Source organism: Fulmarus glacialis, unplaced genomic scaffold (assembly GCF_000690835.1).
Source record: "Fulmarus glacialis isolate BGI_N327 unplaced genomic scaffold, ASM69083v1 scaffold18352, whole genome shotgun sequence".
Lineage (NCBI taxonomy): Eukaryota > Metazoa > Chordata > Aves > Procellariiformes > Procellariidae > Fulmarus > Fulmarus glacialis.
The window spans coordinates 51,874-74,239 of NW_009197429.1; the positions used below are offsets into that span (position 1 = coordinate 51,874).

The 22,366-nt window shown below is 39.2% G+C and overlaps 1 protein-coding gene across 1 annotated transcript in view; it reads left to right on the plus strand.

Moving 5' to 3' along the window:
* Nucleotides 1–22,366, plus strand: part of CACNB2 (calcium channel, voltage-dependent, beta 2 subunit) — a 61,652-nt gene that overhangs the window by 36,453 nt on the left and 2,833 nt on the right. The window contains exons 10-13 of the mRNA XM_009572544.1: nucleotides 2,700–2,809; nucleotides 16,871–17,022; nucleotides 17,757–17,852; nucleotides 19,203–19,388. Of these exons, the coding sequence (XP_009570839.1) occupies nucleotides 2,700–2,809; nucleotides 16,871–17,022; nucleotides 17,757–17,852; nucleotides 19,203–19,388 (544 nt within the window). The remainder of the gene's footprint in view (nucleotides 1–2,699; nucleotides 2,810–16,870; nucleotides 17,023–17,756; nucleotides 17,853–19,202; nucleotides 19,389–22,366) is intronic.

Genomic DNA, 22,366 nt, shown 5'->3' on the forward strand with positions numbered 1-22,366 from the left:
GACTATCTAATGTATGTGAGTCAAAGTCTTGATCCCTCAAGCTGGAAGCTAGGTTTGACAGTAGTGCTGGACTCTATAATGGGAAGTCTCAAAAGGACTGCTGGGGGGGCTGTCAGTCCCCCATCTTGCTGAAATATGGTCACCCTTGGTAGCAGACAGGCTGCACTTCACTGGGTTTTGATCCGAGTGCTGTTACAGACTGTCCTCCACAGCGTACTCGGCAATCTGATTTGTATTTGAGCCTCCAGGCATTACTGTAGTATGAATGTCAAATGATAATCGTCTCTAAAAGCAGTGGTATGTTCTGTAATTCAAACATCATGGACCCATGGACCAGAGACATCAGGTGGATTCTCCACACATAATTATATTGCTACTGGATCAGGCTCCAGATTAATATGTGCTAGTGGGTTGATGTTTTGGGGGGAAAAATTGAGAAAATGGGAAGGTCTTGTTATAATAGCTGTAACTTCAATGAATGTTCTATTTAGTTTGGAAGTAGGCAGAGCAGTAACACTATGCTATCTGTCCTGGTGCTGTCAAACTTTCAAGAGTGAGCTTAAGGTTTTCTTTCAGTAGGTTCAGCTCTTTAAAATACTGGACATTGTGGTTTAAGCGGTTTGATTTTCTCAGTCAGAACGATGATGTTGAGACCTAACCACTTAGTAGTCCCTCTTTATATTAGTCAGGGTTGTCAAATCTTAGATATGTACCTTCAGAATTGGAAGTTAACAAAATAGTGAGTGTTGCAAGCAGAAAAAAGTTGTTGCATCTTTATGTCTTAAAGTATTTTAGGGCATATCTAATTTTCAGTTTAGATCCAATTGTGGCAGAGTGAATCCACAAATACTCTCAATAAAATTGATATCTATAATAGGAGATTTGAAGCATCCCAGACTTCAGTAGCAATCTGAATTGGTACTCAAGGTCCTCAACAAATATGTATGGGAGGTTCTTAGATTCATGCTAGTGCTTTCACTGCCACTCTGCTGTCAAGCTGTCCCCACTCTCATTGCAATTGTTTCCCTGTATGTACATACATACCCTTTGTTTTGAGAGCAGACTTGTTCTTTTTGGTGTTACATATCTCAAAAGACATTAAAATGACCTTAAAAAGATGTTAAAAGATCTTAAAATGTAAAATAGCATTTTTAGACTGATAAATCTAGCTTTATTCAGTGTACCATAATTGCATTTGAAAAAGTGAAAAATTATTTTCTATTGCATGTAGGAAGGAAGACTGCCAGGAAAGAAAAAAAAACAAAACAAACCCCAAAAAACCCAACCAACCAACCAACCAAACAAAAAAAACCCCCAAAAAACCCAAAAAGCTGTAAAAGTTTGTAGTGTTCATCAATTAGCAAATAAAGATAATTAATGAGTACCCCAGATTACATGTTGGATTTCATTTTAAGACTAATGGCATTATCTGTGAGGAGCTGGGCCAGAAATCACAATCTTTGGTTATGTTTTTAGCTTAAGTTAAATCATGCCTAAATTTCCAAAACGATGTTACTAATCAGTATTGTGTAAATAATTCTGTTTTTCTGTATTAACTTCTGGCTTTGTTACATTTTACAGGGTTTTAGATAAATATATACACATGTTGAGCTCATTGGGAAATGACCTATTTGGTTACATTTCAGATGAGCAGCATCTGACTGTGCTTGCTAGAGAGGAGCCCTCCCTGTTCTTAGCAAATCCATTTCCTCCTTTTAAATTGCAAGTAAAATCAAACATTTTTGAAAGGAAGAATAAGGGAATATCATCAGTCTGATTTAACTCTCAGCACTGGAAAAATGTGACCCCTAAACCTCATTAGACCAGAGAGTTTGAAAGGGAATTTATCCAAAGGGTGCGTTTTGACCCTGTAAAGCAAAACAGAGTTAACTGTTTTCCAGGAAGAAGAATATGCAGAAGGTTATGTAGCAGGTCAGTGCAAACAACTGGAAGTAACCACTTCTTTCTTGGCTCATCTTTTCTCATAAACAGAAAACTGAGCCTGCCAGATACTCAGCCCAGAGTCTTCATTTGCTTGCTTCTCTGTGTTGCAGTCCACATTTTTGAGTGGCCGGCATATTGCTGGATCTTTCTAAGAAAATTATAGGTAACCCTTGCACTCTGTTAAAAAACATATGCTGGTAAACTGAACAATAAAAATAAGAGTTATATGGCTGTACTGGTTTGCCTGCTAAGCCTTACCTTCACCTGTTAACTCTGCATATCGCTATATGTCTTACACATATGGTTAAGGTAAGCCAAGTTGTCTTTCAGTATCTTTCAACAAATTAATCAAAATTAGTGAAAGGAGAAACCAGCCTATTCATACTGGGGATACTGGTGCAAAGTCTAACCACATCAAGCCTGGAACCCCCAGGAAAGTCCCATCTTCTGCAGCACGTCTCTGACCTCCTCCTGCCTCCCCTCTCCCAGACACGTGTAGCTTTGCAGTCAGTGGTCATACTGCATTTCAGTACTGTGCAGAAAGGGGGATGTCTTATCAATAGTTCTTGTAACAGTATTAGTTAGATAAAGTTTCTTCTCTGTTCACATTGTGCAAAGCATACTGTGCTGCTGAGGAGAACGTGCTTTCCTGTAGTCTTAGCCATCTTCTAGTGTTAAATGAGTCTCTTTTTCTCCCTGCATCCCTGCAAGATCAATAACATTCTGTTCTATTTTACTGTATTTTATTTTTGCAGTATATCAATTACACGAGTCACAGCAGACATCTCGCTTGCCAAACGCTCCGTATTAAACAACCCCAGTAAGCATGCGATAATAGAGCGTTCTAACACAAGATCAAGCTTAGGTAAGTACCTATAATGATGCTATCTACGAATTGGCTGTAAAGTATAATACTCTCAATTCATATCTGTAAGCTAAAAATAGCCTTCTCTCTGCTATGAGAAAATCACGATTCCCATAATTAAGAAATCCTGGCACTAGAAATCATTTTAAAATCACTAACAGATAAACTTCATATACTGCTGATTTTGGTTTGTCCTGCTTATGTTCAGTTTTCGTGTTTTGCTGTTTGCGTCAGTGGGGAGAAGTAGCCATCCATAACGTAAATAAAATCTGAAGAGATGTTCTTCTGGTTAAATAGAAGTGATGGTTTCAGAATACCTAAAATTATACAGATATTATTGATATTATGCATTATTTTTGATAAGATTACTAGTAGTGATAGCTACTGATATTAGATCTGGAAAAAATTACTGAAGTACACATTTTCTGAATGTAATATCAGTTTAAACTAATGCTGAGGTTGGTACAAAAAATGAAGGATGGAAAAGGGGAGACGTTTTTAAAAAACTATATAGCTAGGTTCATAGCATACATATCTGTCATCTTACATGAATCTTTTTTAGCTGAAACTTGTCCAGTTGTATAAGTAATTAAACATTTATTAGCCAGAAAGAAAAACAAGCTTAGCTGGGAAGATGTAACTAAATGTCACCTTCTACAGTACAGGTAGCTACACTGGAGCTTGTCATCCCAAGGTGACCTTAGAGTAAACAGGAAAAGGTGGTCACTTTGGAGTCTCAGCTCATGTGGAGGGACCTCAGCCTTTCCTCTAGCATGAGGTGTATTGTATCCGAGACTCTGCTGCCGCAGCTGGCGCATTCCCTCTGTAGGGACATCTGGAGGTAGCCGAGATGAATCCTACCCGGAGTCTATGTACTCATGTTAGGGCACTTAGCTGAGATACGGGACACCCAAGTTCAAGTCCCTGCTCAAATACAAAAAGGGAGGAACTTGAACTCAAATGTCCTAGATCGCAGGTGAATGCTCCAGCCAGGTCTCTGTCTTTACAAGGCTCCAGATTTCTCTTAGTAGCCTTTGAGAGAGCTTGGTTTCCCCTGAACACAGCATTGTGTCTTAAAATCTTGTAAAATTTGTGGAACAGGAAAAGAGTCTCATTCATCTTACTAAATGAGTTCTTGATCAGTTTTATAACACCTGTACTTTGACTGAGTATTTAACATTTGCCTAATATAGCTGTCCTTCTTAGAATGAGCTTCTCTTGTCTTAAAAAGTTTGACTTCCCACTGCTGGGAAGTACCCACTGGTGAATTACCTCCAGGGTCTGTGCTCCAGACATGGGGTAAACCATGGGAGGACAAAAACCAGCCAGGAAGGAAGTCGGGGGGAAACGATGTGGTAGCAGTGGGTTGGGAGGAAAACTGAGATAGGATAAAGCAGCCTGAAGTCAGAAAAGGGAACTGCTTTTGTAAGGCGATGGGAAAACCCTTGTGCAAGGGCAAAGGAAAGAAAATACAAGGAGTGTTACAGCCTGTTCCCTTGCTTGCCTGCAATGTACCTCAGGGTAGAAATAGAGTCCGAATCAGAAGATAGCATTGTAGCTTGCTGGTAGGTGGCCTGTTCTAGCAGTGGTTCACAAAGAAGCTGACAACATACCACTGCTGTGAGTACTTAGTTGGCTCAAGTAGCAGAGGTGAGTGGCAATATCACACCGTATAGTGGATTTTTTATTTTCTGTTTGTGTGATGAATTTGCTATAAGTCAACAAAAAATGCTATTAAAAGAATATTATTACGAACTCAAGTTGTGCAAAATAAAGGTTAGGAAGTAATAGTAAGAAGGTTAACTGTGCAACTTCTGAGTTCCTTTAGGTTATGTATGCTGTGATTCAGTCTTTGGTTATGTGTTTGCAGACTACTTTTCCACCAGTCCTGTGCCTCAGTTTGTTTTGATAAATGTACAAACTAGTGGTGGGGAGTTGGAATTGCTCAGTGAATTGCTGGTTTGCTTGCTATGAAACTTGTACAATGTATGAAGCAAGAAACTTCAGGAAGGCACATGAAGTTCTCTAAAAGCACAATAGGGCATTTTCCATTTAAATTTGCAGGGAGCAGGACAGGAAATAGTGTTTTGACCAAAATTTTTTGTGGCAGTAAATCAATCAGTTTTAACAGGAATGATTTCTTGCATCCAAGATTGAATTCCTGATCGTAAAGAGGAAATTCCTTCATCACCCATCTTCTACCCTCCAAGGAGCTCATACCCCAGTAATTAAAACACACGTTTGGGATGTAGGACATGCAGAGTCAAGCTTCTGCTGTATCTGGTTTGGAACAGAGATCTGAATTTCAGTCTTAAGCGTACTGAGCACTGATCTATCTCTGTTGGTTCAGCATGAAAAAAGGGATAGCCCCAGTGGGAGAGGGGGGTCTGCTGCCTGCGACCCGATAGTCTGTAAGCTACAGCACTGCAGCATGACATGCCATGAGCATCCCTTCTGAATCACAGCAGCCTGCACACCTCACCCAGGGCCAACACGTAGCCCCTTGGCGCCACTGAGGGCTCGGTGCCAGAGATGGCTCACCAAGGTAGTGCAGAGCATGCCGTGCCTGCGGCATGGTGACTGCCCGTGCCTGGAGCCAGGGTCGGTGCCAGCAGAGGATGGAGGCACAGAGGGAAGGGGCATCCCCTTGCTCCCCTCCCTGCCAGGTCTCTCCGCGCTGCCTCCCACCTCGCCGCCAGCCGTCTTGGCTCAGCGCGTCAGAGGTGAGGTGCAGTGCTGGGGTGTGGAAAGGGAGACTCTTTTTTACCAAATTAACTGAAGAGCCCAATGCAATAGTGGATTTTGCTGCCTCTGGTACAGAATTCCTGCATAGTATTGGACTAGTTATTTACAGGCTTTATAAAAATGGCTATTTTTTTCCCAGTGTTTTCTGCATGCCTCAAGCATGATTTGTAGAAGTACTGAGTATTGTGGCTGAAACTGAGATTCAGGCTTTGAACCTGTCAAAGAATAAAGTATGTCATCAAAATCAGCATGTTGCATGGCAATGCACTGATTTGGAAAATGCAGATGGAAACCAGGCAGTACTTTATGGACTACTGGAGCTACTGTTGGGTACCCGCTGAAATACTAGCCTTATGGCTCCTCATTCCCCAGAAGTCCTCTTATTTTAGGCTCTCTTCTTTGCAGACATTTAACTGCAGAGCTATTCTTTTCATTCCCAGCCTAGCTCAAAGAATTTTTCCCTTCTCTCAGATCAGTACTGATATCATGTACTGACAATACAGAGCAGTATCAGGAATGTCCTGAGTCTTAGTACTGACTTCTAAAACAAGCTTCAAGGTTACGTTCCATTTTGGAAGAAAGAATCCCCAGAAATCAGGGTTTTCTGTAGGATGGCTTCCATTTTTCTAGTTTAAATGTAATTTTTACTACGATAATTACTCTGAAGGATCAGGCACTACATTTCTGAAATTGAACCCCCCCAAATTAGTGATAACTTGTGATTATTCTTTGTGATTCAATTTTCCATCTGGAAAATATAAATAATTCCAGCTTCTCACCTAACCGGGATGTTTCAAAGTGAAAAATCATTTTATTGCATCAGTGAAATACCACCACAGTAAGTTCCATAAAATATCCCACAAATAATTTATTCATTCTGTTTTCAGAGAAAGGTTAGAACATTGTGCTCTAAATGAGACACGAAACACATATTTGACAATGAAAAGAAAGTAAGTGATTCAATAGCTGCTTATCATTGACAGTGTCTGGAGTTGTGCACTGATTGAGACGTCAACTCTACAGAAACAACTTTATTCTGTGTTCCTGAGCATGCTGCCTTACAATACAGACCACAAAAGGTTTGACTTAAGAGAGCTATCTTGGCATTTCCTAGTTTATTAGTATTAGCTTTGCAGCCAAATAATATTATCTTCTAATACAAGTTTCAGTCATAGATAAATCATTGAGTTGGGACTCAGGTTATATTAGTTCTTTTCTAGTATCTGCTGCAGGTCTGCTGAGGGGTCCTGGGAAATGAGTTCTTTCTCTACCTGTATTTTCCCTTGTATAAAATAAGAATAATAAGGCCTTTTCTCTAAATCTGCAAAAAAAAAAAAAGACAGAATTTCAGCAAACACTGAATTTGTGCTTTTTTTTTTTTTTGTCCAGGCTATCTACAATGATTTCGTTCTGGTCCAGATATTTAAAAAATTGTATTTATTGCAATAAAATTCGATCTTGTTAATGAAAAACAGGGTTTGGTTTGGTTTGGTTTGGTTTGGTTTGGTTTGGTTTGCTCTGAACGGGTCTCCTGGCTGCACAGCTGTGAGACATGGGGGAGATAAGTTGCTGTCTGTCTCTCTCCTCCTCGAACAGTCAGTGGTGCGTGGACTGAGACGCATGTGTTTATTTCCACATCTGGTATCATTTTAAAACAGCTTTTTATTATAGCATATATAGCTCCCCAAACCGCTGTATGTTAATCCAAATGCCTCCCCCTTGCAGGTTCGATGGGAAGCTATTCCTTTGCTCACCCACCTTTATGTAGTGGTACCTCATGCAGCTAGACAGCCACGTGACTGCTTTATGCCTCAGTTAGGCTCACGTTTGTGAGCAGCAGTTGTAACTGCAGCAGAGAAGGCTATTTCTTAGACTTTTGTAAATACATTGTTGGGTTTTTTGTATTATTTTAATAAGTGGCCCTTGTTCTATCAATGAGTTAATATAGTACAAAGGTAATGCGCTTGATATATTAATACCAAATTCTTTTTTCTGGGAAATAAATGAGCTTCTTTTTGAGAACAACTCTTACCTTATCATCCAATATAGGTTTGCAGTATTGTGCATATTGTTCATAATTGTGCATAGCACAGTAAACAGTTCAGTGAGTGCCATTATTTGGAACTGATTTAATAGATAAACCAGAATTAATTTCAAGGAGGCATAGACAGACAATGTGATAATCAGGAGTAGGAATTGGCATGAGGAACTGGATTTACAGGTTTATAGGGAAGTCTTAATGGCCTTAATGCTACACACACATATCGATTGAAAGTTTGCTTCTGTAAGGAATCAGTTAAAAATAGACTTGGGATTTGACTCATTGGAAACCAATGCTACCACTGAATACTTATCATTCACTGAGTATTCTAGTGTAAAATTAATGTATCCAAGAATTTTATAAAAATTGTGTCTGGCTCATAAAGATTTAGGAGGACAGTACAGTCTTATTTCTCTCCTATATGAAAGGTTATTTTGTATATAAAGAGAGATGTTTGCTTGTCAATACTGTTACATGTTTAATATGTGAAATGCTACAACTAAATTTAAGGAAAGGGCAATTAATTCATTTCTTTAAAAGCCTAGAAGAAATCTGTAATTTTGAAAAGATTTTCTCTCCAAGAAGGTACAGAACATGGTTAAATCTCATTCACCTGAAAATCAGTCCCAATTGGCTTAGTTAAATTTCTATACACGCACATGCCATTTGCAGAAACTGCATACGCGCACATGCCATTTGCAGAAACTACTGAACCAGCTCTGTGCTTTTGCTGCATTTATTTGTCAAAAGGACCCAAACCTCTTTCTTGTTTCTGTGTATGTTACGCTTGTTATAACCTTACCTCATGCTGTATGCTTTGTACAAGAACCTGATTGTCTTGGCTTTTTCCATTCTTTGCTTCATTAATGCTCTCCCTTTCCAGATGTTTTGGGTATGTATACAAGCTTGCAAATTACTTTTCCTGCTGTTTTGTGTTCAGTGCTTTATTGTACCTCACAGAACCACTGCGTGTTTCTCGTAACTGGCTCACTGATAGACAAAAGCCAATCCTGTACTGTGTTGCTAACTATTTCTTTTAGAAAATCTTGCTGTTTTTCCTTATTTATTTTCAAGTAATTCTAAAAATAAAGTTGAGATTGACAAGTAAATGCTAAAGATTAGGTTTTGCACTGCAAATTTCCAAGGTGTGTGCACCTAATCTGCACATTCTAATACAGACATGTGAATGTTGATGTAAAATATGTCATCATGTGTATGGTAAATCGATTGCAGTCAAACAGCTGGGAATCTGTTTATTTGCTTTGTATGTGCATATGCAGTAACCTGTCAGGACTTACATGGATCCAATTTGCACATGTAATTGAATGCCTACCTTTAGAAAGTTGTCTGTAGAAAATGTATAGAGCTCCCATTCACATCATTAGGTTGATATCCCAGAGCTTTGTTTTCGGAAAATGAAAAAAAAATCCTTGAAGAAATATCAGTGCAAATTTCAGCCTTGTATTTTTATTTTCTTGATATCTGTGTAAAAAGCCAGTTGAATGCTTGAAACTATGGTAACAATTTATTCTATATACATATACACATTATATATATATATGATAATGTTATTATGTGTTCTCCATGTTTGGTAATTTAATGACAGTTGTTGTATATGATAACTTTCAAGTAAATGCTTCCCTGACCATAAATTAAAAATAAACTTAAAAGGGTGCTGGCTAAGTCTCATAAATATCCTTCCCTAGTTACAGAGGCCGTGGAACAGGAATGCAAAATTGGGATTTGACCAAGAGTGTATTTCCATTCCAAAGTCTCAAGGATCTAATATAGTTCAAAGAGAACAAAAAAAGTGTTCAATGTGTTGTGGAAAATCCTGATTGTCCCTTTATAATTTATCTTCAAGATAGCTGGGACAAATGTCCAGAACTCTCACTTGCAGGCATTAAATCCTCAGATACGGTCAAGTAATCTGCTAAATCTGAAGCTGCCTTGAACTAGAATGCTGTAATATAGCAGCCAAGAGCTTTTGGGTTATCATGAAGATGTGGCTACACATCTTTTTACACACAGATGGGGGAAGAGTGGCATGAAAAAAAAAGTTGTAATTTATCAGCCTCACATGTCTCAGAATGTTCTTTTATCCTGCTGGCCCAGCCTTGTTTTTGTTAATATCTAAAGTCAGTCTCTCTAATGAATTCGCCAGGTAGTTCTGCGTTAGAAGTTTGGTACTGACTTTCCAATATTCTAACTTACAAATACTTTTTTGATACAGTTTTAGCAAAGTATTTTAATGAAACTTCCTGAATTTATCAGCCTCACATGTCTCAGAATGTTCTTTTATCCTGCTGGCCCAGCCTTGTTTTTGTTAATATCTAAAGTCAGTCTCTCTAATGAATTCGCCAGGTAGTTCTGCGTTAGAAGTTTGGTACTGACTTTCCAATATTCTAACTTACAAATACTTTTTTGATACAGTTTTAGCAAAGTATTTTAATGAAACTTCCTGAGTGCTTCCGAAGGACATAAGGAGAAATAAAATAATTCTTGATTTCTGTAAATTAGAGATAGTTCTCAGCAACACCTCCCTGTATTTTGTCATGGTACTGCACTGAAATACATATGATTTATAACTATCTTGAAACAAAACATGTGCTAGAGACAAAGCAATATAGCAATGTGTTAGAATAATTCTTAAGGTCACAGATATCTGTATAATAACTAAGATACCTGGATAGGTGAATTAAATATTTTTAGCAATTAGCTGTTTGCATAAGAATACAGTTTGCTTCCCTTAAAACTATTCACACCTGTAGGTTGAATTGATCCAGTATTTTTTCTTTCTCTTAGGTTCATGGAACTGATAAAAGTTGATGTCTGTGTCCTCATTTTATCCAAGACTAAGGGTTTGGGTTGTTCTACCAGAATGCCAAGAAGTCTGGGTTCATTTCTGTTCTCTGCTAACAGAGACATGAACTCATAATTTCCATTGCCATGGCAGGGCTCTGATCACCTTTATGATGGTTGTCAGTCTGTCCTACTGAGCCTTACGCACTTTGCATAATAATTAAACTTTCCCTGGAGAGAGAACTGGAATCCACGTGTTTTGCCTCCCACTCTAAGCATCAGGCTACAGAGTCAGTATCTCTCCCACTCAGTGAATACGCAAATGTTTTGCAAGTGGCACACCATCAGCAGGAGGGATTGAATAGCCAACAATGGAGTGGTTCCACATCGTATCTGTGAGAAAGGCTGGGCATTTTTATTTTTGTTTGTTCTGAATAAAACAACAAACCTAGGGAACACTTATTTAGTGTCCTATGAATGGACCAGAGATGTAAAAGCCTATAGGACTACGCTGAATAGTGAGGCATGGTGCAGAAATACCCACGTTAGTGCCAGCCTGATGTGATGGTATCCATTATGAACTATGCAGAGACACTTGCTTGGTCCCCTGGGCAAAATAAATGTTAGACTGCTTCTTTGCCCAGTCTTACTATCCCAATTACTCTCTAACAGAGTGTAGGGGAGCTTAATGATGGATGCAGCGCTGTGCTGCTGCGTGGCACCTTCTGGCGCGGCTGCGGTTCTACCTGGCGCAGTCGTCTCAGTGCAGCTCTCCCCTGTGTGGTGCTCATCCACTCATGTTTGTGCTGCAATCTGCTGATTTCAAGCTTTTCTGTTCATAGGCCTTTAAATTTGCTTCCAGTTTAAACCTGGCATAAGAAGCATCATTCCCTGAATGCTATTGTTTTGCTAGCCCAGAGAAAGAGGGGAAGAAGTAGACATTTTTATGTGCTATTTAGTATTTTTAAACGACACTATCTGGTTTATATTTTCAATAATTACAGTATTGCATTTCAGGAGATGTTAGTCCATTATAAATAGATCTTGGTTATGTTGAAGTTTCCAAACATCACATTGTATCTGTAAATACCACTTGGATGTGTGTGTGCATTCAAGGCTATCTGAATTCTGACTAAACTGAGCCTCAGCAGGCAGAAAGAGGAAAACCCCATTTTCCTGCAGCACCTCACTCCACAGCTCCCCTTCCGCAGAGCCCAGACGTGAGTGCCAGGCGGAGCAGCAGACATGCTCCTCGCCTTTCTGCCTTGTCCCTCGCAGGAGCCCCATCTGTTAGGCATGAGTAACACATGCAGCCACTTTCCCTGGAAAATATTGTCATCCTCCCACTCCCACCCTCCCCTTTTTATGTAACAAGCTAGTGGCTAAGGGATGTGGTTGAGACCAGGGAAATGTAAGTATATTCACACAACTACATTTATGTTAGAAATGTGATTAAAACACCTGTAATCCAGGTATCTTCTGGCCCATTGCCTGAGGACTAAGCTAGAGCATTTATTCCCTCTTACTTGCTTATGTTCCCCTCCAAGCCTTTTTCCTTCTTAGCTGGGTACGCTGGAGGGGAGGCACAGAGGCTTCTGCTCCCCAGCATTGCCACCAGTGTGGGGTGGGACACCTAATCCTGCCTGGAGACCACAAGGCTGAACCTCCTTGGCTGGGGAAGGGATGGAGGCAGCTATCCCCTGTCTAGCATGACCCCGCTGTTAGCTCCCTGCCTGCCCAAAGCAACCTTGGTGCTTGAGGGGAGGAAAGGGTAAGATGAGAGGAAAGAGGCCAAGTACTTACGTACATGTGGGGTTTCTTACTGGCTTGCTTCGGACTGCTCACACACCATGTAGCTTTCTGGATCACCCTCGGTGGCGTCTTGGTCTCTCCACTTCGTATACAGCGAGCACAGGCTGTACATATATCTAATGTAGTCTGGGATAGCCTGCTTTGGCCAAGTACCTGCATTCTGGTTAGTGCAATACCTAATGTAGACACTTTGGTGATTTTGCCCACAATATAAGCATGTGTATACACATACATGCTTACAAATTAAAATTTAAAATTTAAATTCTGTCAGTCAAGCTTATGATTTACTTCTTAATCAACAGGTGTGTGGGCACAAGTCGATAGTCATCGCTTCCTTTTTGTTTTTCTTTTTTCATTTTTTTGGATTTCAGATACGACCTTTATCCATTTCTCAGCTGGTTTTTTTGGTGCAATACTTTCTATGTGCTTTTAAGGCACTGGGGACATATAGCGTGTTTGTTTCTTTTGCCTTTGTTTTGGGATTCCCGAGGCTGCCTTAAACTTCTTATTTCTTTAATTATGTTTATGGAATTTAGTGATGAATTTTTTTTGAAGTAAATATGCTTATATAAAAGAATTAGCATAAGAAAAATCATGGCTACTGATGTCTGTTCTCCTTAATTTATAAAATTATTTGAAAGCCATTTGTGCAAGGTGTTGCTAATCATTTTTATATGACATGCATTGACATAGGTATGTTCTTTTCATGCTATTCGTCTGTAATACCAGGAGCTCTGTTTAGAAAAAGAGAACACTTCGCCTCTGTGGCTGTTGCAGTCCAAGTAATAATTTACAAATCTGTTTCTGTGAAGAAAACAGTGCCACTGATACCAAAGAGAAGTAGACAAGGTCAAATTGAATAGGATATTAAAGTCATACTGTATTCAGTTGACAGTATGTGAACTTCACTGTTCCTGCTGCAGATAGTATAAGCAATATTTTGTGGTTTCTAATTTGGCCTTTGCAGGCCAGAAGCATGGCCATTTTGCATCGCATCTCCATCACGAAACTGCCATCTCATCAGGGTCTTCCTAAAACATAGTAGCCACTGCTGTGTCAAGTTGGGTGTCCCCGTGACTCCTGGCTGCTATGGATGCTTTCTGCTCAGGTTTGAAGGAAGGTTGTGTTTCTCCAGCTGTGTAGAGAATGTTCTTTTACCATGGCATTGTACAAGTGACCCTAAATTCCACCATAGTTCATCTTGTTATTAGTGAATTGACATAGGTGCAATGCAGAGTTGCTGTGTCTTTGCCTTTACTTCAGGTGAGATTATTGTAATGAATCGTTAAAGATTTTTGCCCGAAATTTACTGGTAAGGTCCAGCTGGTGTAAAGAATATTTGTCTGCCCCATAATGGGATAAACCATTTACTTGTGCTCTCATTGCACTGAATTTCTATTCATTTAAGACTACAGTAGGGATATTTGGAATTAATATATGGGAGTAAGTTTAAATGTGCAATATTTAAAGTTGGCTGGGAGATGTGTACTTCTTGGTTCTTAGAGTTGACACCCTACTGTATGGAATAAATAGTTGAATGCTCCTGTCATTTAAAATATGTTCCTTTTCTGATTACCAAGGAGGCTGTATCAAATAGATTGTGAGGGTAATTTTAAAATTTTATGGTTTATTTCTGGTTTTGAGTGTTGTAGCTGGGCTGCCAGCATTTCATGATAATTGTCACGGTAGATTTGATTATGTTTATGCCTCTCATTATAATTGGCAAATAGAATTTATTGGAGTGAACTGTTGTAGCCTCACTGTTAAGCCTCTCCAGTATATCAGAAGGGATGTTGTTATAAATAGGTGATATTCATGGAAGTGGGAAGATTGCTAAGCTATTACTGTGCTGCTTTGAAGATACCACACTGTTATTGTTCTCAGCTCCCTATTTTAACTACCAGTGACATTTGTGTTACTATCCCCACATGACATTTAGGGTCCTTTGCTTACTTTGGTCAAAAGTCTGAAAGAAAATTTGTGTTGAGTGTCTTGTTGGGAAAGAATCTTTACAGGTATAGAATTTGTTTTTTGAAAGATGTTGCTAAAGAAAGATGAAAACCAAAGCTGCAGCAGTAAATAAAGCTTTTGTCATCTAATAAGAGAAGCTACTATTATTTAAGTAATTGCAACAATCTTATGTGTAGTAAAAAGTTAGAATACAAGAAAGATTTCAAGCAAAATGCAGGCTTTTCCAGAAGCTGAAGAAGTACTCTAAGGGACAGGAGATCAGGACCTCTTCGGCAATCTCTGTGGCATTTTTTCCATCCATTCTTGACTGGAGAGGTAGAGGCACAACATATTAGTTCATCAACCATGCAGTGTAGTTCCTTGGACTTTTCTCCTATGGCCAAGTTAAGAAGAATAAATACTGAAATACTTTTTAATTGATGGAAAAGATATCTCTCCATCCTTGGACTCAGGTGGAAACTATTGGTTCATAGGACCATAGTTACCTGCAATTATTGCCCTGGGTATGTTTCACAATAGAAGATATCCTGAGGCATACTCTGTCCTGGCAAAGAGTTGTTTCAAAAAGTATAGCAGGAAATCTAGTTCACAGAGGTGTATTCTATACTGGCAGAAAAGTGCTTCCAGCAGTGTAGCAAGTGCTGCTTCCCCAGACAAAATTATGATACACTGGCAAAAAGACAGATTTTGCTGGTTATAAATTGTCTTGAACAAGGTTTTTTAGCAGTCTGGAGTGGTCTTAAAATGATACATTAACTGATATTATACTGTCTGAAGTGTTGAGCCTGGTTTGAAATTGCAGAAAAGCAATTCAAACTCATCATCAGAACAGTGTATGACAAATTATCTCTGATATGTTTATTCTAGTTGTCATTTGGACTTAAATTAGGGATAGACTATTGACTATCTTCTACTAAATCACTGAGACAATGGTATGCAGTCATTCCAACAATATCTCTACGTAACAAAGTTGCAGAAAATGTAATCGTGAATGTGCCAAGAACCATCAGAAGTTCTGTCTTCAAAAATGTGGTCCTAATTCAGACAGCAGCTGGGCCACAGTGCTTTTATCGACAAGCAGGAAAGCATGCACTGATACTTTCCATACCAGCACGCCGTGCACATCTCGCAATGTTCTCTGCTGTAAAAGACTGATTGGCATGTACTCAGCCAAAATCGGAGATAACTACAAACAGATGGAGGTGATCTCTAACAGATCCAAAACAATGTCAACCTCCTCCAATAGAAAGCATCATATATAGATTTTCTGATGGCCATTTAAGATGTTACTTCATTTATGAAATGATCTTAGTAGTCATCTATTGATTTGGAACTAAAAGACTTTGAACTAAATGGAGACTAGCTGGGGTACTTTGCTCTCTCTTGGAAATTTTGCAACCTTATCATGGTACCTAATTTATTCAGTTGCTCTTCAGAGATAACAAAAATCAATCTATCTCTTCACACCTCTTGAAAGAGACCATTCGCTATAGAAAACTCTCTCTAGCCAGATCAGATAGGCTGTGTTTTCAAGCAAACTTAATGTTTGTGCCAGCATAATAGATAAAATGCTGATAGTGTAATTTCAAGAAACTCTCTAATAAATAAGTTTTTGGTACCTCTTGTTGACATTTAAGTTTCTGTTGGTTATCTTCCAATATTTTCTTTGAATGCGCTAGATATCTAATCTGGTTTTGGTTCATGGAGTGTGCACAACCTTTAAAGGGAAACCCATATGAATTACAATCTTGTCTGCTTTATAACTTTCTTTACAGACTTGCACAAATCACCCAACTTCTGTAATTTCTCTGTGAAGTCAGCCGATAGCAAGAGTTGAGCAGGAAAATGTGATTCCATTTCAAGGATGATTTTGCTATTATAAGATTTAGTTTTGTTTCATTTGGGAATGAAGACAATTTCTACATCACTTGTGAAAGCGGATTCAGTCCATCTGTCTTGGAGAGGTTTGCCCTGGAAACTACTGCCAATCAGGCAGGGTACTGAGGAGCTCGGAGCATGAGTTACCAGAAGACGAGATGATTTTTTCTGGGAAAATCACCTTTCCAGAACTCTTGGGGTTGTGAGGACGATACCATAGCATTATTTGGATTATTGAATTTTTTTTTTAAAAAGTGTTTTACACATAGTAATCAAATTTTTGATATGGTACCATACTGAGGCCAGTATATGAAGGAAACTCTGTTTTCCAGAGCTTTGATAAGTTGAAGTAAATGGAAAAACAGGAGCTTCTGCTAATATAGACATCTCAGTACGTCTTAATGCCTATCTCGGACACTCCAGTTTGATTGCTACGTAACATTAAAGTCTGAGCTGAAGTTATTTACATGTAGGAAACTAATGGCATAGTAAGATTACCATGAGGCAAGCATTCTTACCTCTTTTTTTCTTACGTACATGAGGTCTTGTAAGAAAGTCTCTCTCCAGGCTGGGATTGCAGGAAGCGGTGGAGGTGAGAGAGGCAGGCAGCGCTGCCTGCAAGGGCAACAAAACGGGGGCAAAATGCTCTCGTTAACGTTGCATTCGTTTCCCTAGCATGCCAGGGACGTGCATGGCTAACAACTCTTGCCATCCTGAGGATGAGCAACACACCAGTCTACCACATTTTTACATTGCTTAAAACTAATTGCCTTTTAATATTTTCATAACTCTAATTTTCTACTTATCTGCAGCTGAAGTTCAAAGTGAAATTGAACGGATTTTTGAATTAGCAAGGACACTGCAGTTGGTAGTGCTTGATGCTGATACCATTAACCACCCAGCTCAACTAAGCAAAACCTCTCTGGCTCCCATTATAGTATATGTAAAGATTTCTTCTCCTAAGGTAAATATTTTACTGATACTCATGCTATTTCAGTCTTGTCTTTTTTTTTTTTTTTTTTTTGCTTTATTTGGTCTTAAACACAGATAATCACGTGTCCTCATAAAAGTTCAGAGCTATATATTGTTATTGCTTCCTTTTGGATGGTGAAATATTATTAATCAAAAAAGTATCTTAGCTCTGGGGTTACTAAAACCCATTTTGGAAAAGATGTAGCTCAAATGGTTTTTTAAATTGGTATTGCACTTTTGGGATAGCGTAAGTAATGTTAACAGTTTGTTTAATCAAAATAATACAGAAATGAAAGAAAAATTTTCACATAATGAATATCAGACTGATTGGTAAACTTTGACATCTCCTGGTAATGTACTCTTTCATTCTGTGAAAAAACTTGCACAGACCTTGTGAAGAGACATTTGAAAGAGAAGAACGATTTATGGGAAGAGAACTCAGGAGAGCAATTAAAGAATTTCAACTTAGAAACAAACAGAACCAGAAAGAGCAGAGGAAAATAGGGGCGGAACTTTTTAGTGCTCATAACAGGAAAGGAGATGTTGGGAAGTAAATGAAAATTAGCTTGTTCTGGATGTAAACAGCATGGGAAATGCTCCTGAAGCCAGCAAATGAAGAATTTGATCTGCTCAAGTGGACAGTTAAAACTGTGAACATTTTAAGTGGTTATATATGTACATTAAGTCTGAACCTGCTCACTTTTATTAATGTCTTATTTTTCACAGGTTTTACAGAGGTTAATAAAATCTCGAGGGAAATCTCAGGCCAAACACCTTAATGTTCAGATGGTGGCAGCTGATAAACTGGCACAGTGTCCTCCTGTGAGTTACTGTTAATTTATGTCTCGTCTTTGAAAGGTGCCTTTCTTTTCAGGCCCGAGGTTAATTACGTAATTTCTGGGAATGTTTGCCCTCTTCTGGCCATATTTCACTATTGCTTTTTTGCAGAACGCCTCCTGAGGTCTCTGGGCTCTGCACAAGGGTGCAGGGAGAAACAGTTCTAGTCACAGGCAGTTATTAGGATGTGTGCTGAATACATTCACCGCTCGAACAAGCTGAGCATTTGTTTTACTTGATAATTCTCTTGGGGTTATTGGTCTAAAAATGAACCCTCTTAGTGACTGTGCTTTATCTCTGGCAGTTTAGGATAAGGCCGGTGGTTTGGGTAGCTCCCCTTGGGCGTATGTCACCACAGCCCATCACTGCTGGTGTTCTGGTCACAGTTTTGGCAGAGAGCTGCGGGGTACTGCGTAGCTGAGAGCTCTGCAGTTCTTCTATTGATGTGCACTGAAGCAAATTCTTTCAACTTCCACCTATAAAGTGGAAATGATGAGACCCCAGCTGTGTTTTAAACATGGCAAGCATTATTAACTGCATACTCAACTGTGAAGAGTATGGGTAAGAGACCAGAAGATGAAGATTCGGTTCAGTTGCAGATGTGGGAATTTGCTATAGTTACAGAGCTGAGTGAGGGGGATGTTTTCATCATTTAAGTTCAAGCGTCTCAGTTAAGAGATTAGTCTCCTCAGGTCCCCAGGAAGTCAGTGAAGAATGCTAGAGACCTGCGTAGGCTCTCAAAGCTGCCTTCAGGGGGACTTCTGTCTCCCTGACCAGGGAGGGAACAGAGGAAACTCACCTCCTAACTTTAGATGCCTAAAATTAGACTGTGTGACTAATCTCTTACCTAATATTTGTGTGACACTTGGAAACTGGATGATCTGTATTATTTGTGTTTCTTACTGTTCTTAGTTATTGGTCTTAGTTTGTCTTAGTTTTCTCTTAGTTATTCTAGATATGGGGAGTGAATCTCTTTTCTTGCTATTCCATTTTGTTCCAATATCTAAAATCTTCAATATTTAACCTTTCTTTGTGGATATTTGAGTTTTAAGATTTGTTCAAGCTGCCTCTTCCTATCTTCATTGACTATGCATTACTAAGTGGAAGTCATGAGGGCTTGCTTTAGCAAGTGTAACATTAGTGCTAGTTATGATTGCTGTCTTTTGTATCAATTGCATTAAAAAAAAAAACAAACAACCAAAAAGGGTGAAGTATCTTAATGCAAGTATTAGAAATGTGGTTCATTTTTCATGAATGGGAAGTGAGGTCATCTGTTTCTCTAGCTGATCTCCCTTTAGCTGGTGGTTATTCTCACTAAAACCCTTCCTTTATCAGGAGATGTTCGATGTAATTCTTGATGAGAACCAGCTTGAAGATGCTTGTGAGCACCTTGCTGACTACCTGGAAGCCTACTGGAAGGCCACACATCCACCTAGCAGCAATCCTCCTAACCAGCTTCTCACTCGCACACTTGCAACAGCCACTCTTCCTATTAGCCCAGGTTCAAATATTAATTTACAGGTACAGTTTTTATGCCATCTCTTCTGGTTTTTTCTTCTTTCTTCCTCTTCCAAAGCACAGTGGTAGTCTGATACTAGAATATGCTGAATATGTCTTACTGTTGTTGATAGAGTAAGAGCTTTTTCAGTAGACATTCACCCATTTTCAGTATAAAAGGCAAATACAAGCACATTATTGTTATTGCTATTGTATTCACAGTAGCATGTGTTTGCATATTGACTAGGGGGCTGGTTTTGATTCCAAGGACTAAGCCAGCCTGACTGAAAACATATGGTGATGTGAAGTGGAATACTTAAGATTTCATTGTGCCCAGGACACCACTGTGCCAGTAATATGTGTACCAGCCACAAGCATTTTTATAGCTGGCCATATGTAATCCAATCAGAGGAATAAAACTGGGCTAATACTATGCACGTTACAGCCTCTGGTAACTCTCTGACTGATGGGCAGACTGTCGCTAATAGGCAAATCCCAGCCCCAGAGGCTCTGCATAGCAAATTGCGTTATGTACAGTGCAGATCCACAAATCTTGGAGGGAATCTGTTCCTATCTACCCACAGGCTATAGAGTCGTAGACGTTGAAAATGACTGACTGTATTAGTGAAGTCTCAAGGTCAAAGTGGCCCTTCCAGTGTTTCCTTTGTTTTTTTATTCATTGGCCATTGCTGTGAAAAGTACATACTTTCTTCAAGCCAAATTCTTACATAAAACCCGAGCCCCACTTCACATTGTGCAGAAAGACCTTGAGAGGCAGTATGTTCTGAACAGCGAGGGTACTGTCCAGTGAGCTGGGAAAAACAGGCTTTATTCCCACCTCCGCACTGACCTGCCTGGTGACTTTGGGCATATTTTGCCCTCTCTCTTCTTCAGCTTTTGCTTTGTATAATTGTATTAAGGTTTTCAGCATAAGGAGATCCTCTCCTTTGCATATGTGTTGCATGGCACGAAATGAGGTCTTTAAAGATGCTACTTCATTATAAATAGTGAGTGACACTTTGAGGGCGAGAAGATCACAGTGGGGGTTAAAGTACATCTGTCCCAGCTCAAATAATGGCTTACTACATCTAAATTTCCACCTAAGTTCCATATATGCCCATAAGTTACATACCTGTGTCAGTTAAAATTCATAAGTTTGGTAAGAAAAATGCCTCCTTTTAGAAAATCAAAGAAAAAAATATATCTGCACCCAAATTAAAATGCCGAAAATTAGCTTTTTGTTTTTATCATCTTGCAAAACAATTTTTTGTGTCAAAGAATTTATTTCCCATTAGAAGACCACAGACTTGACAAGTTTGTTCTTTAAGAAGAAAAATTCAGCCACCTTGCAGGGTATCTCCTTCTCTTGCTTTCAAAAGCAGTTGCAGGAAAAGAGACTGTAAGCTATAGCTCATTTCTGCCTTTTTTTCTGTCCTCAGAGCTGAAACACCCTGAAAAAACTGTGAGCTGGAAGAATTTCTGAGTATGAAATTCAGTATTGTTGTGTGCAGACTTGCTAGATAAACTTTCTTTGCTTTGTAGACGTGTCTATTATTTTGCTCAAGTTTTTTTTATGCCTTTTGGGTGTGGATTTATAGTTCACTTACTTACTCATTTTATTAACCACGTTCTCTGGAGGTACTACACAGAGTTTTAATAACACTTTTCTGAATGTTGTGCTATGTCCTTACAAATTAACAGATTTTTATTTTAAGGACTAAAAATGAGAATGTGTTTGAAGTTTCACAGTTTGTAGGTCTACTAATCCAAAAGTGCAAAGCAACGGGGGTCCCTTATGGAACACAGAATTTTTACATTCCTTTTGTTTCATTTTCCTATGATACATTTTCAGCTGACATCTCAAACCTGAGCCTGTCACAGTCTTGGAATAGAGTGGGTTCATTTTCTAATCACGGTGGCTGAACCCATTCTCTCAATAGTGATAAGACCTCTATTTGGAGAATTTAAAGTCTATGTCTGTGCCATTTTTGTGGACTGCTGTGCAGAGAAAAACCATGCCACCAGCCATTTGGCCTGGAGGGGCCACATCAGCACTGCAAAGCATTTGAGTCATTCTCCCCTGGGTCCAATGCAGCATCCCTTTGCCATGAGACATAATTGTTTTCTGTGGTTTTTCAGTCCCGGGTGTACGTTATAATGAGAGATTTGTGTTGCCAGCTGCCAGAGCAGTATTTTTATAGCATGATGCTGACTGTGTGCATTGCATGGCACGAAGTGCTTGAAGGTGTGAGGCCTCCTGAGACTGTTTGAAATGAAGTCGGTGAAGACCATACACCTCCTGTCTATCTGATGGAGAGCTTTGGAGCAAACTGTCCTGACAACTGTTCTCAGGTTTCCTCTTGTAGGGACATAGTTGGCTAATTCCAAAAAGAAGACTGGAGCAACCTCACACACATATGGTTGCAGGTGATTAGGGACCACAGGATGGAAATAGGCAGCAAGCCAAATTGACTCGGTGGACTCAGACTTCTCTCTCCTCTTTCAACACTGCTTAAACTTCTTTCTAAGAACCCTTACTTCTTTTAAATTACACCCTGAATAATGAAATGGGCTTATCTCAAACTTTTTCCATTTTAGGCAAAAAACCTTATGAGATTGGGCCATAAAATTCCTGCACTGTGGAATCTAATCCAAATCAGAGCCCTAATTTGGTTATGAACCACAAAGCCAGACCCTAATCCAGGTTCAAACATTACCTGCTCAGTGCCTCTGTAATATTTAGGGAAAGTTACTGTCAATGAATTTGCCCATAAATCCCAATAGCCCTAACACTATTCTGAAATTGCAGGTATTGGTTCTAAATTTATTCATTGTGCTCCTCCACACGTACTCATCATAGCAGAGGAGATGCATCTGAGTTTGTGAAAGTAGCATTCTGTTCAAAGCAGGTTCAAATTTTGCATTTTTTCTCAAACCATAGCAATGACAGATTTTATTAGTCACGTTTATATATATAGGTACGTACATATTTGGCGTTTGAC